This window comes from Malurus melanocephalus, unplaced genomic scaffold (assembly GCF_030028575.1).
Source record: "Malurus melanocephalus ecotype Western Australia unplaced genomic scaffold, MMel_1.1 scaffold_10, whole genome shotgun sequence".
NCBI classification, from domain to species: Eukaryota; Metazoa; Chordata; class Aves; order Passeriformes; family Maluridae; genus Malurus; species Malurus melanocephalus.
Window position 1 is genome coordinate 1,091,892 of NW_026623242.1, and position 14,621 is coordinate 1,106,512.

Genomic DNA, 14,621 nt, shown 5'->3' on the forward strand with positions numbered 1-14,621 from the left:
AATGTTTTTGTTTGGTTGACTTTTGTTTTTACATTTTAAAGTATTACCTGTTAGTGAGTAACTGGCTCTCTGAAGGCTGGAAGGTTTTATTTCTGAATTCTTGCCCAACTCTACCACAACCCATAAATGAGCTGCATTTTGAAAACAGTGTGTTCATACAAATGTCTGCTCTTTTTCAATGCTACCTGATTCCAGTAATTCCTTCTTATAACAAATTCCTCAAGCAAGGTGCATAGTACATGTGAGAACCCTATTGTTCTGTCAGTGTTACATTATTGCCCTTTGATTTCATTCTGCACTCTTAAAGATGGTGCAAGATAAATAGGCGTGTTTGGTTTTACTTCTTTTCATTTGGCAAGTGTCTTACTGTGCCTTACAGTCACTTAATGGCATCTGCACTTTCTGTTAGACTGTAGAAAGAATGCCCAGAAATGAGTACACGGTGGCATATTAGGATATCACATCAACATTAGAGGTTTCATGGTTTTCCGGAATGTTTCTTTCTATATCAACTTTACATTTTCTTTGCTTAAAAACATAAAACCAAGAAACCCTTCAGCCTGCTGTCTTGATTTGAAAGACAGGTTTGCAAGACTCTTAACATGACTGCAGAAGCAGCAAACCACAAGACAGCCTTCTGCAGGCTGGGCAAGTTACTAAAAAAGTGAGCTACAAACTATAACCTCAATAAACATGCTATCATTATGTTTTCACACTATAGAAAGAAGTTAATTTTAAAAAGACATTCCTGTGCAAAGTGTTGTCATAAAGGGACAGTGGCTTTCATTACCAGCCTGGTTCTTTGGGGAATTACAACCTCAGCAATTTTAATTTGCACCAGACAGAAAGTTGCTATGCTAGTCATTATCCCAGATGTTAATTTCCATCTAAATATTGCTCTAATTATGTGAAGAAATTACTCATTTCAGGGACTCTTTGAGTTACTGGAATCATCAAAGTATGTGATTTTTAGACCTGTATTTTGCAGTTTTTTCTCTATGTTTTGAGACTGTAATGACAAAATTTAATCAGTTAGAGCTCAGGTGCTTTTGGTTTTTTGCAGAAAAGGTTGTAGATTGTTAAAATCACAGCTGTTTGCTGGATACCTGGACACAGCTCTGGTGATGCCTGCAGGGGCCCTTTGCTGGCATTAGTAGGTCTTCATCCCAGCACAGGTTACAGGATGGAGTCCATTACCAGCGTAAGGCTGAATTTATCACCATTCTRACAGAGGATTAGCCAGGACTAACACAGGCTGTAGCCAGTGTTTGGCTTCAGAAAATATCAGCCACCCCTGCAGAAACCAGGGCAGCTCAGGATTTTGGAGCAGGCAGAGCTGCTTTAAGCAACTTGAGGCCACACAGAAGCTGTCCCTGTGGTCTGGAGCTGTCTGTCTCGCTCCAAAAGGATGTTAAGGAAGCGGATTAAAGCACAAGGCTTCGGCACTGTGTAAAACACAGGTTTCACTCGATCTGCATGCTTGTCACATAAAAGACACAAATCCCACAGCCCAGTTAGGCAGAGTATCCCTACTCATCCACAAGGTAATCTTGTCTTCCTTCCTTTGTCACTGCAGATGTTAAAGACACTCCTGTTTATTTTTCCTTTATCACACTGGTTCCTTGGGCCTTTGATTATTCATCTGAGTTTGTTCATTTTATTTTCGGAAGTCTTCATTGCCTGGCCTCCATCCCACTGTCCAGCCCCACAGGAGCCCTTCCAGCAGGAGGCAGAGGCCTCTCTCCTAATGGCAGTGGTTGTAACATTTAAGTATGCTGTTGTTTTCTGCAGCTCATGAAACAGCCCAGATGTTTCACACCTGGGACACAGATTGATTATGCTTTCTTTGTAAGGGACATATTGTAAGTACTGCCTGAAGTCTGTCATGGTTCATCTGATCTCTGTCAGTTCTGCTCAGAATGAGTACTGAGAAAATGCAAAAAATGAGGTTTATGGAACCAAAATGAGCAGTATGGAATCTGATATTGGTTGTTTTTCCCCTCCAGAGTGCGAGCCCATAGAAGCTATTGCTAAGTTTGACTATGTTGGAAGATCTGCACGAGAACTCTCTTTCAAGAAAGGAGCTTCCCTTCTGCTCTATCACCGAGCATCTGAAGACTGGTGGGAAGGAAGGCACAACGGAATTGATGGCCTTGTCCCTCACCAGTACATAGTGGTGCAGGACATGTAAGCAGTGCCTGGGGTTCTTGGTGGGGTATAGCATCTAAAGCACTTAGGAGTGTTTTCCAAATGGGTCAGTGGTTTGAAGGTTCACATATATTAAACATTTGCCTTCTACGCAGGATACCTATGTCTTTACTGCCACGAGATGACAGCTCCATCAAAAACTAGAACTAGACTAAGCTACTTCTATGGATACATATCCCAGTGCATTAAGAGACAGATACTGCTCTGCCTGTTTTAATTTGACTGTCTCTTTGTAGCAATTTCTGACTTTTAACTTCAGGATAGCAAGAGCTGGGGAAGTGCAGCCCTGAACACTTGTTTTACAGTATTAAGCATGTGCTTTGCCAAGGATGACAAAGTTCTTTTTTTACAGAAAGGTTACAGATACTGAGAGTATAAGGAGCTCAGTAAACAGAAGGATTATAAGCAATTTTGGGAGAAATGCAAGGGCTGCAGTGCATTTTAACATGCCTGCTTTTCGTAAGAGGATTAAAGGTGCTCTGTCACACTTCACTCACTGACTTCAYGTCTCACCACCTGTGTTCCATTCAGGGATGATACTTTCTCAGATACACTGAGCCAAAAAGCAGACAGCGAGGCCAGCAGTGGACCCATAACTGAGGACAAGTCATCATCAAAAGACATGAACTCTCCTACTGACCGTCACTCAGATGTGTATTTAGGAAGGTAAGCTTCAGCAAAACATGCTTTCTGTAGTCCTGCTCACASCTCAGCTAACACAGTAATTGCTTCTCCACATGCTTATGCTGGGTCACTACAACTTGTTCTATAATCACTTCTTCACTGGTACAGACAAAGAAAGAGATCGGAGCCTCCACCGCCCCTAAGACGCCCAGGCAGGAGCAGTGAYGGCCACTGCCCGGTACATCCGCCTCACCCTCTCTCCAACTCAGCCATGGAGCTGGGCTCCCCCAATCTGGCAACTCACTGCAGTCCCAGAGCCCTCCTTCAAAATCGCAACCTCAATGCTGACAGCCCTGAAAGGCGGCGCAGGCCTGGCCACGGCAGCCTCACAAACATCAGCAGACACGATTCACTGAAGAAGATTGATAGCCCTCCCATTAGAAGGTCTACATCTTCTGGTCAGTACACAGGTTTCAATGACCATAAACCACTGGACCCAGAATCAATAGCTCAGGTTTGTGTCTTTTTTATTTATGTCACTGTCTGATTTTCTGAGGAGCAAATCTCTTTGAACAGCACGGCACAGAGCACATGCACTGGTGGGAAGATGTGTGCAGGGGAATATCCTACTTGGCTTTCCAAACAGAGTGTGTGTGAAAGAAGATGCATTAAGCAGTCCTGAATAGAAGAAGCACAAAGGGGAGTAAACACTGCAGAAGYAATAAAAAGAAATTATTTCCCATTACACTGTAATGAAATTGCCTTTGCCATACAGAACAATAGGACAGTATTACAACAGCTACATAGATCGCTGTGCTCTGTTGAAGGCTGGCTTATTCTGACTTGTATGTAATTAGTGTCCAGTTATTTCTCAATATTGTGGTAAGCAGAAAAGTGCTTTGACTGGCTAGTAGTGACCACTGGCATTCAAAGTAGAGATTTATAGTCCAGGGTCTTGTGGATTTTACAGTTTTCATACAACTCATACCATGTGTTGATTTGATGCTTGTAGTAGAACCTGAGGTGAAAGATATTGCAGCTTCATAAATTGTGGGCCATCTTATACCTGTGTGAACAGTCACCAGTCTCATTTCTGGCAGTTAAGAGGTGAAAAGAATGGAATAGGGAGCACCCTGATCGTCAGATTGGTCTGTTGTGCTGAGCTGGTAACAGCGCTTGAGCAAATAGATGCCTCTGTCTTCAGAACTCACATTTTGTCTAGGTAGGATAACATGATTACTAGGAGCATCCTGAGGGTGCTCTAAGATTGCAAATAACGCTAGCACTCATGTTTTAAAATTTAATGTACTGGTAATGCTTGCTTTCAAACTCTGCTTCCAGTGGGGAATACAAGGGACTGGCATGCTTAGATCAGAACCCATGTATTACGGTTAGATAGTGCAAGTGTTTTTACTGTTCTATTTTATTTTAAGCTATTCATTTACTTTCCTGGAACAGCCATGCACTGTTTGGCTTAAGATGACTCTTTTTTTATGCCTGGACTAGTGATCCTTTGGCARTGAGAGAACCCAGACGTTGATTAAGCTATGTGAAAGTCAGAGTGAGCAGGCAGGGAACACCAGGTATTTTCAGCTTAGCTGTATCTCAATACCACTGAAAAGCAGTAAATTAGTATCTTGGTGCATTCTTTTATCATTCAGGCCAGAAACCCTGATGAAGAAGTTTTTCTTAGGTACGCATACTGAACAATATCTTGCAGGTTTTTTTGTTTAACTTGGTGAAACAAGAGAAGAGCTGATAGGCACACAAACTTTTATTTCCTTAGAAAACCTGGTTTTGTAATCCATGTGAGGGAGTACAGACCCTGAACACCCAAGGCTTTATATGAGAGGACCAGTTCCTTATGCGTGAGCAAATGAGTAAAGTATTTACCGTTGTCAGTACCCAAGAGATGAAAGAAATCTTCACTCCTAAGACATGCTAAGCAAATATCCATTGCCCTGACAATCACTTCATTAAATGGCTTGTAGATTTTGATGTAACACCTTTTTTTGATTCTCTCATGTGAACAATGTTAAATGTTTGTAATGTCCACTCAAAGCTGCCATGTTGTCAGTTGTAGTGTCTTACACATAAACCTGTGGAAATTGGCTTTAGTACTTTAATAATTGTTAGAGGATGGTTGGTGAATTAATTCATACATTTTCACCCTCTCCCCTTGCCCCTCTGCGGCTTTGCATTCAGTAGCAACGCAAATGACGTGCTGCTCTCTCTGTGCTCTGACCCAGGACATCGAGGAGACGATGAACACAGCACTGAACGAGCTCCGTGAGTTGGAGCGGCAGAGCTCGGCCAAACACGCCCCTGATGTCGTGTTGGACACCTTGGAGCAAATGAAAAACACCCCCACCCCTGCCACCTCAACAGAGTCGCTCAGCCCTCTCCACAGTGTTGTTTTAAGGAGCTCTGAGCCTCAGATCCGCCGTAGCACCAGTTCTTCCAGTGACACCATGAGTACTTTCAAGCCCATGGTGGCCCCTAGAATGGGAGTGCAGCTGAAACCTCCTGCTCTTAGGCCAAAACCTATTGTTCTTCCAAAAACAAATCCTAGCATAGGGCCTTCCCCTCCTTCCCAGGGTCCAGCCGACAAATCTTGCACAATGTAGGCAACTCAGCCACCCACAGTGCCCAGCTGGGGTATGCTAGGGAAAGGGATGGATTAACAATAGAAGTCAGGGCTCCGTAACATCATTTGTTCATGTTTGTAACTGGAGAGGCTTTGTTTTTCAGTGTTTTTGAATGTATTGTCTGAAAGTAGCTACATTAACATGGGCATTTGTATTTTGTATGGTTTCGATTAAACTGAAAACTGGACAGTTGTGCATACTTTTAAAAAACAAACATAGACTTACTTGAAAACTTGATGCTGCACCATTTGTAATAAAACCAACACAGATCACAAACAGCTTGCCACGGTGTACCATACTTCACAGTCTTTCTGTAGCTATGTAATAACAGATCCTGCACTAAACTAAGGGGTGGGAGGGGGTTCAGGGGATGTGGAGCCTCTCATTTCTGGGTCACCAAACCAAATCTCAAGCAGGTTAGTAAGAACTGAAATCTAGCACGTGAGGATTAAGTGTCTGTGTGGAATGTCTAAGTCATCTCAGGCCACATTTCTTATTTAAGACACATTAAAAAATCACCAAGCCTTCACAACTCATAATTGGCACCAAGTTTTAGCTTTCTTGTTGGCAGTCTCACTAGAGGCAAGCGCTGGATGGAGCTGGAGATCACATTGCTCTCACTGATACAAAGCAGCATTCCAGGACACAGCTAAAGCACATCTCCAGGATAGTATCTGGAAACTCCTTTTGCTGCCCTCTGTAATAGTGTACCTTTTCCCATAAAGTTAGACCTTCATTCCCTGATACCACATTTTTTGCAAAAGCTATATTCATTTGAAGTTCATAGTTAAGCAAGCCAGGCTCTGGGGAATGTGTGAATCTGTTGTTCCATTAGGCAGCGTGACGGCAATTAAAAGGATCAACTACACAGTAATTCAGAAAAGTATCCCATTGACTTCATTGCTCAGTGTCCAATTAAAGACGTGATTTGGGTTGCAATAGTCCGAGTTTCAAGCTGACCCAGCCTGCTTTGCACAGTGCAAACGTGCAGTTGTGCTGACGGCAGCAAGACAGGGCCTCTGCAGAGGGACTACCCCCTGCCAGTGATGCAGGGGTCACTCACAGGACAGGCAGCTGAGTTTCTACCGCCTTGATTCAAGCTGACTAAAGTTTTCCATAACCCCTTTYCCCTCCACTTCTCCTTTTTGTTAATGACAGAAATCAGTACCTTCCTTTTGTCTGTGCAAGTGGCAACTGTCAATTTTGCTTATTGCTCTGTTGTTAAATTTCATTGGGCATGAGCTAAGCCTACAACTGTTTTGCACATCGCAACAGTAAGCCATAATATTATTTCTGTGAATATATTTTCGAACATCCAACCCATAAAAGAAGTTTCAGTTTAAAAAATGGGGGAAAACATCACTTCTGGTCCACCTAYACAGGTACAACTGGCTGTAATGAGGATCTGTCTTTCCACATRTTCTGTAAGATCTCTCTCTTGGAAAGCTTTAAGTTGTACCATTCACTATACATAAACAATTGAGTTTTGGAGAAGAAGAGTATTTTGAAATTTGATAGATGTAATTGCTGAGGTGACGAGTAATTTCCTGTTGTTMTTTAGGAGCAACTTATTCCTGCTCTGATTAGTCCCTGTAGACAGGCAATGCAATGCAAAGCTCCAGGTGTGAGAAGTACCCCATGAACCGCATCTGAGCCCCAAACTATTGCTGGTACTTGCAAACCCTTTTCAGTCCAGCCACAGGCTTCACACACATCTAGGTTAAAGGCAAAGTCTTAATCCACCACAGTGGRCTGTGCAGCATTGGTCAGCAAACCTCCATCCTTGTCAGCCGTGCTGCTTGGTCCTAATGCAGGGCCACARCCTAAGCCAGGCCAGCCCCAGCTGCAGACCAGTGCTGATCTGTAGGGTCTGCTCACTTGTTTGGGACCAGAGATCTTTTCAAGTAGTTCCCCAGTTTACTAGACTCAGTGGAACAAAACTGGAATTTCAGCTTTCATTTACAYGCAGTTTTTGTCTAGCATTTTTAAATTAACCCACCTGGCACAATTGAGATGGATACCTGTATCTTTAAATTGCATAGGGAATTTTGTATGTTTAAATAACTGTACTGGACTCCATAATGCTTATATTAGAAATTGTTTAGCAAAAGAAAATATTAGAAACAGTGCATTTAGTGAATGCATCCACTTAGTGCATTCACACAGTTAATGTGTAGTTTGATGGTTATTATAGATACTTTAAAGCGTTGTTAAGTGGATATGTAACAGGAAAGACTGCTACAACTACAGGCGTGCTAAAGGGTAACTCCTGCACACCTAATCCAATCAGTATTGTCCTTTACTGTCAAGTTTGATGAATTGCAGTACTGGTAGCTTCCTGCTTGTTGACTGTTACCTACTTGTGTCAATGTACATCTGTAGTATGTACATGTGAAAGTGCCTTTAAATTTTAGAGGAGCTTTAGCTTTGCTCTTGTACTGTTGCATTTCCATTGCATCCTTTCCTGTTCGTGTATGGCTGCATTCCCATTGCATTCCTTCCACTCTTGAAGATCAAATGAAAACATGGAAAATCCACGGTTCTGGAAGAGAAATGTACTGTTAATCTGTTGTGACAATGCACTTTTATGTATAGTACTGTACATTTTTGGCATGTACCATTACGAGCTTCAGTATACATTCAAGTTTGTTCCTCATAGTGTATCTTTATAATAAAGAAGATAGTTCTGTCTCTGTGTGTAGTTTTGCTGGATAAACCAACAGCCTCCAGTGTGGATTGGCAACCTACCTCCCACATAAGGGAGCATCCAGCTCACCAGCATCCCCCARCTACCCACACCCCACCCTGCATCAAGTGCCATCACCCTCTTGGCCTGAAGAAGCACTTGTTCTTGGATAGGCTCCTGCCTAACTTGAAGTCCCTCTGTACCTGAAGACCCCTCACAAAGAGCCACCAACTTCACATAGTTCTGCCTGAGTACTCATCAAGACCAGCCAATCCCACTCCCACTGACTGAGGAAACTTCCTGCCACCCACTCTGCCTCCCCACCTCCTGCTYCCTGCAGGAAAAACAGGCTGAATGAAACACTCCAGCTTACATATAGTAGAGACAGAGTAAAAAGGATTTGAAAAGGGACGTTTCTTAAAATGGCGGTATTTCTTAGAGCAAAAGAAGAAATGCTATCAGGCTGGGAGGAGGTGGAGGGAGTGCCAGAGATAAGTGTTACCTTCAGTGACTTTATGTCTGAGAAATGGGGGCAACACACACCTTCCCAGCTGGCTCCAGGAACCGGGGGGTCTGTAATTGTCAGGCTGATGGCTACATGAGAGATATTCTGCCTTACATGGATCAGATGCTATCAAGGACAATTCCTGGGTTTGGACTACAGCTGCCCAACTTACGTGTTTAGGGGGAGAAGTGCCATTTGGAAATGCATGCTCAATCCTTGCTAAAAAAAAAAAAAAAAAAAAAAAACCAACAAAAAAAACAGTTATCCCAGGTTGTTGCTGTGGACCACCATGTGCCTGACTAAGGACAAATGTCCCAGTCCTGGGGGTGTTCCAGGCCAAGCTGGATAGAGCAGGCTGGATGGAGCTTTAAGCAATCTGGTCCTAAGGTTGAAGGCAGGGGGCTGGACCTGGATGATCTTTAAGGTTCCTTCGAATCCAAACAGTGCTATCATTCTGCATCAGGCAGTGTGGAGTGGCRTGAGGAAGGGGAACCGCAGCTGCCCCGGCTCAGAGCAGGGCTTTCACTCCTCTGGCTGAGAGATCTGCCATAATGCAACTGCTCATCAATCAGCCCAGCGCCGCAGCCTTTGCACCACAGTGTCCAGTGACCTACTTCGGGTGTTTCTTGTCCCCTACTGCACAAAGGCTGAGACACACAGGAGGGAACAGCAAAGGTCATTCCTTATTCAAGGTMCTGCACAGCCCAGAGGATGCGTAACCCAATTTCCACAGTCAGATAATTCACTAGTGAGGGTGGCTTTTAATCTGTTTTAAAATAAATAAGAAAACACAAGAAGARGAGACTCCTCCTGTTTCATAATACAAAGTTTCAATGTTGCACTGTGCTCACTTTTTGTTTCCTTCCAATTTTTGTAGTGGAAAGAAGCCCAGCTCTTACGGAGACAGCCAAAGTTTTTGGCAGGTGGTGCAGGAACTGCTGACTCTACTGGTGCTCAAAAAGCAAAAGGGTGATGAGCTGTTTTGCTGAGAAAAGTGTATTGGCTGAACAGAAAAAGAGCAGCGGCAGCAGCAGAGTGTTTGGCTCTCAGGCCACTGCTGCAAGTAATTGTCGCAAGCCAGATGTGGCTCCAGGATGCAGCACTGCCCCAGCCTGCACAAACGCCACTTCAGACAGCGTAAGGAAACCAAGGAGGACCCACCCAGGTTTTAAGCTCTTTTTGGCAGAGACACAATTTGTTTTCTGTGGTTGACATGGACTTACCCTGAGCAGAAGGATCCACGGTTACCCTGTTCAGTCACAGATGCCCTGTGGGACAAGCCTTGACATTAGTCTGGGTGGAACTGATACTGTGGAAGCAACTGAAACCAGAAAACTATTAATTAGAGATGGCACCATTCTTGTATGTAGGAATATTTCTTCTTCTATGAACTTGCCTCTTGAGGGAAAAAACCTCCTATTGTAATACATGAAAGCACAAACAGATCAACAGTTTAGCACCCTAATACCCAGTTAGCTGAACCAACTCAATTATTGTTTAAAAAACTAACAAATGGACCTCTCATTCAGACATGCCACTGTAGCTGCAGCTCCTGCCTGTGTTTGCATTTCCCACCCGGGCATTTGCAGATCACACAGCTGCCAGCACCAGTCTCTGCCAGCGCTGCAGCTTTGGCAGACCCAGCCAGAGCAAGTTTTTCCTGCCGGGGAGCCCCTGTGACTCAGAGGCGTCACTCGCTCTCCACCGCAGTGCTGCAGCGGCCTTGGCCTCACCCTCAGGCCCGGCCACCCCTCAGCCCTTTCCTGGCGGTCAGCCCTTTCCTGTTGGTCAGCCCTTTCCTGTTGGTCAGCCCTTTCCTGGCAGTCAGCCCTTTCCTGTTGGTCAGCCCTTTCCTGTTGGTCAGCCCTTTCCTGGTGGTCAGCCCTGCTGGACACCCACCTGCCCTGGTCCCAGCAGGGCTCCAGCCCAGCTCAGTGTCTTGGCTCCTCTCATCCAGCCATCCCTCTGATCAACTAGGCCAAAACCAGYGGAAAGGAAAACAGAAAATGGAGGCCTCAGAGCAGTCTATGTCATGCACCATCCCCACCAGATGGGAGAACAAAACTTGTGCAGTGGCACTAAGCTGGAATCAAGGGAGAGAAGAGCTCTCTATTCTCCTACCTCGTTACACAAGGGCTGGAAGGAGACATTCACAATTTGATGCTGACTGAGAGATTAAATGACATCATCTGGGTCTGACTGCATTGGACAGGTCAGCAGGTTTTCGCTTACCTTTCTTTCTAAATACAAATATGCAAATTAAAAATGCAGGAATACACTTTTTACTGTAACAATGCAGTCAGCTGAGACCCTGCCCCACAGCTGCACAAATAAAATGCACCCCATGTCTGCCTCTTCTCCTGAGTAACAGTGATAAGCCAAGAGGAAATGGCCTCAAATTGCATCACAGGAGGCTTAGATTGGTTGTTAGGAAAAAAAATTTCACTGAAAAGGTTGTCAAGCACTGGAASAGGCTGCCCAAAGAAGTGGCTGAGTCACTATCCCTGGAGGGTCTTAAAAGCTGTATAGATGTGGCACGTAGGGACATGGTTTGGGGGTGGATTTGGCAGCGCTGAAATTAACAGTTCAACTCGATGATCTGAGAGGACTTTTCTAACCTAAACGGTTCTATGATTCTATGATCCCTTGTTGTGTCACTGCCATCTCCCAGCAGGGTCAGGCCACAGTGGTCACCACAGACACATGACAGCAGCTTTCTGATTCAGGGTTGGAGGCTGACAGTTTCCCTTTTTTTAATTAACGAACTGCATTGATTTTTTTTTTCAAGTARCATAGTAATGGAATATGAACATGAAGCACAAGGGAAAAAATATTCAGCTGTAAAATACAGACRAAATACATGTGTGTGTACAAAGGAGGTCAAACATTTGTGGGATCATAATCAATAATAGCTGCACTGAGTGTAGCACCATGGATAAACCAAAACCAAACCCTGCCTGTTCTCATCTCCATGGAGCATATCAATTCTTCCCTTAATATCTGCCATGTGCCTTTTCAGCAGTGTAATCTATATACATCTATAAACACTGACTAAACAACATAAAGTAGTGATTTACATTTATTTGAATGAATTACACTCTGGGAGGGACAAATCACTAAGCCCAGCACTCCTCTGGAGGTGAATGTGACACTCATGGAAAGGATCAGGCTTCTGGCAGTGAGGTTTTGATTGCAAAGAAATGGTATTAACATGGATGTCGTTACCAGAGTAAGGAACAGAGAATTTAAATGTGCTAAAGGTGGAAAATGCATTTAATCCTTCAACACTTATTTTAATTAGTTTTTTTACCCGCCTACAGTCTTTGCTGAGATGGACATTACAGTAGCACCCCCGGACCACCAGCAAACAGCATCAAGTGAATTCAAAAGGATTATCCATCGATACTCAYAGGTTTAAACTGAATTTCTCTTGGACGGTTTTTCAGCTATTTAAATGKTTTTTTTCCTAAAAACTACTACAAGCATGGGTCAAAAATTAATTTCAGACCTAGTGTAAAGACCGTTTTTTAATTTGTCATACATATCACAAGGCTTTTTTTTTATGGCTAAGTTGAAGTTATTCTCAACAACATCAGTTTACATACAAGGTTACAATCAGAGATATAAATGTGGCTAATCTGGGGCTGCTAAATCGTGTAGTTAATTCTGAACTCTCCTCTGTACCCCTTCCAAAATTGCAAATTAAAAACTAATAAATACATATGTATGCACGTATCATTTTTTGAAAGCTTTGGGCCAGGTACATTGCAAAAYTCCTGCTGCATGTTTTATTTCTGGTTAACAAAACATGGTAATGTGGTCTGTTTTGGAGGGGGAAAGCCCTCCCTTCCTGGGTGGCATGTGGGGAACACCAGGCACCCCCATTGGGGGGWCCCCCATTTTCACACACCCTCAGGACCACCCTTCTCCTGCACCCCAGGCTGGCAGCGCAGCTGATTCTGCCCAGCTTTCTCCAGCCAGACCCTGGGCAGTGCTGTCACTGCACCTCAGGCCTTCAAATTTCTCCCAGTATTAAAAATTAACTTTGTCAAATGCTGGAAGATCGGGACTAATATAATTTCTTAGRTTCTAAGAAATTGGCCTAAATGCCATTTGTATCCATGAGTTGTGCACATGAAAATGTGCATGTTCAGTGAAGCAGCAGCTGATTTACAAGCTTTTATGTAAAAACTTCTGTTTCTCTTGTACCTGCCTTGTAATGTTGGCCTCTATAGAAACAACTTGATTTTCTGTTTATGTGCCATCTGTCAGGGTGTTTTCCTTTTCACTTTTTTCCTGCTTTAAAGGCATGCCAGGAGGCTCCAGCATTTCAACRCAATTTCTCTGTGCACTACAGTTCCATCTCCAGTACCAGGTACATTTCTTATTACCTCAAAGCAAACTCAATTTCTCCAGAGATCTATTAGTAATGCTAGTCACARAATAATTCAGTTATGCTTAATGTGCTTTTCATTCATAGTTAATGAAGTCGACGGGAAGGCGATTTCTGCAGAAAATTTAACATTTCCTCTATATTTCCTTTTCTTGTTGAAAAAAATAGAGTTCTGCTTTAGTTTTACAAATTTAGCAGCATCTGCCCCTGACATCAGTTGAGGAAAGACCCCCACTTGAGGGTGTCCATGCGTGGTGGCAGCATTACCCTGGTCCCTGCACAGCAACTTTCAGGGCTCACCCCTGGCCATCACAACATCAGTGGGACATTTCCCCTTTGTTAACCTGAATGAGACTATGTGTGAGAGCATCCAAAGCTGTACAGCTGCTCTAATATACTCTGAATCCCACGTGGCATGGTCAAAGTGAAGCAGCACTCAAATGCAGTAAGAGACAGTCCACACCTTGCTCTTTTGGAGGACACCTGTCCCATCCCTACAAGGCTATTGAGTGTCAGGCACCATTCCTGAGGCTCTTTGCCCTCTTTTCTAAAGCAAACTCAAGTATCTTCAGTGCCTGCAGTGGCTCTGTTTCCCCACTGCATCCACTTTTCAAAGCACTGGGAACAGTTACATCTCATCTGACTAAAGGAAGGATTCCAGTATCAAATAAAACACAAATCAAGCAGGTAAAACACCCCATTTGTATGTGGCAGAAATGCTTCCAGAATTAGGGGCTTCAGTTCTGCAAAAGGAAATACAAATCACTTTGGGGTAATGCTTCTGTGTTGGAATATTTTCCAATGCTGCTTGCAATAGCCTGAGTAAGAGCAAGGGATAATCAGGTTTGTTCATAACTTCTGTTGAGACAGTGCTGTAATGGTGCTCTTCTCTCAGGGCATTTGTAATTCACTGTCTTTGGGAAATGCTGCCCAGCACCAYTGGAGTCCCACTCCTCTGGGGACAAGAGTTTGACAGGGGGAGGACTTGAATGCAGGATGCTCTTAAATGGGGCAGAAGATGATTCTGTGTTAGAGTGGCAAGACTACGGGACAAAAGAGGCAATGAGCCAGGTCCARCTTACTCTCATGTACCCAAGTGCTGGGAGATATTTCACTGCAGGGTAATTTCCCTGCCAGGACAGGGTATATGGGGAAAGGAAGCAGGGCCTGGGGGAAGTTGCAGAGGTTTCAACACTTCGAAGATCAGGRAGGGAAGGTTACTATAATTTCGGTGAAGAGTGGTGCTTGAATTCCTATGAAGCTTCCTATCCACCACAAGTGATTTTGTGTCACCGCCGTGTTGTTGAGAGCAGGAGTGGCAGCCCACACTGAGCCGGCCACTGAGGCTGCACGAGGAGCCTGCATCGTGCAGAAGGTGACACACCAGACAAGCACAGGGACTAAAAGGCACCACCAGATTCTGGGCCCACACACAGACCTGGTACGATTCTGTCTCCAGGATGATTCTTTGTAAAACTGTCCTGTTTAACCCAAAGCAGAGAGTTCTTTGGAAACTTCATTTCCCTTCCTGTATCGTTGCATGCACCACTCAGAGTA

At 43.9% G+C, this 14,621-nt stretch overlaps 1 protein-coding gene across 3 annotated transcripts in view; it reads left to right on the forward strand.

Annotated features, from left to right (window-relative positions):
- Positions 1 to 8,183, forward strand: part of SRGAP1 (SLIT-ROBO Rho GTPase activating protein 1) — a 139,407-nt gene extending 131,224 nt beyond the window's left edge. For all 3 annotated transcript variants that reach the window (XM_057376988.1, XM_057376997.1, XM_057377005.1), the window contains 4 exons: positions 2,007 to 2,187; positions 2,740 to 2,874; positions 3,001 to 3,346; positions 5,082 to 8,183. In XM_057376988.1, the coding sequence (XP_057232971.1) occupies positions 2,007 to 2,187; positions 2,740 to 2,874; positions 3,001 to 3,346; positions 5,082 to 5,459 (1,040 nt within the window). In that variant the 3' untranslated portion in view covers positions 5,460 to 8,183. The remainder of the gene's footprint in view (positions 1 to 2,006; positions 2,188 to 2,739; positions 2,875 to 3,000; positions 3,347 to 5,081) is intronic.
- The last annotated feature ends 6,438 nt before the right edge of the window (positions 8,184 to 14,621 follow it).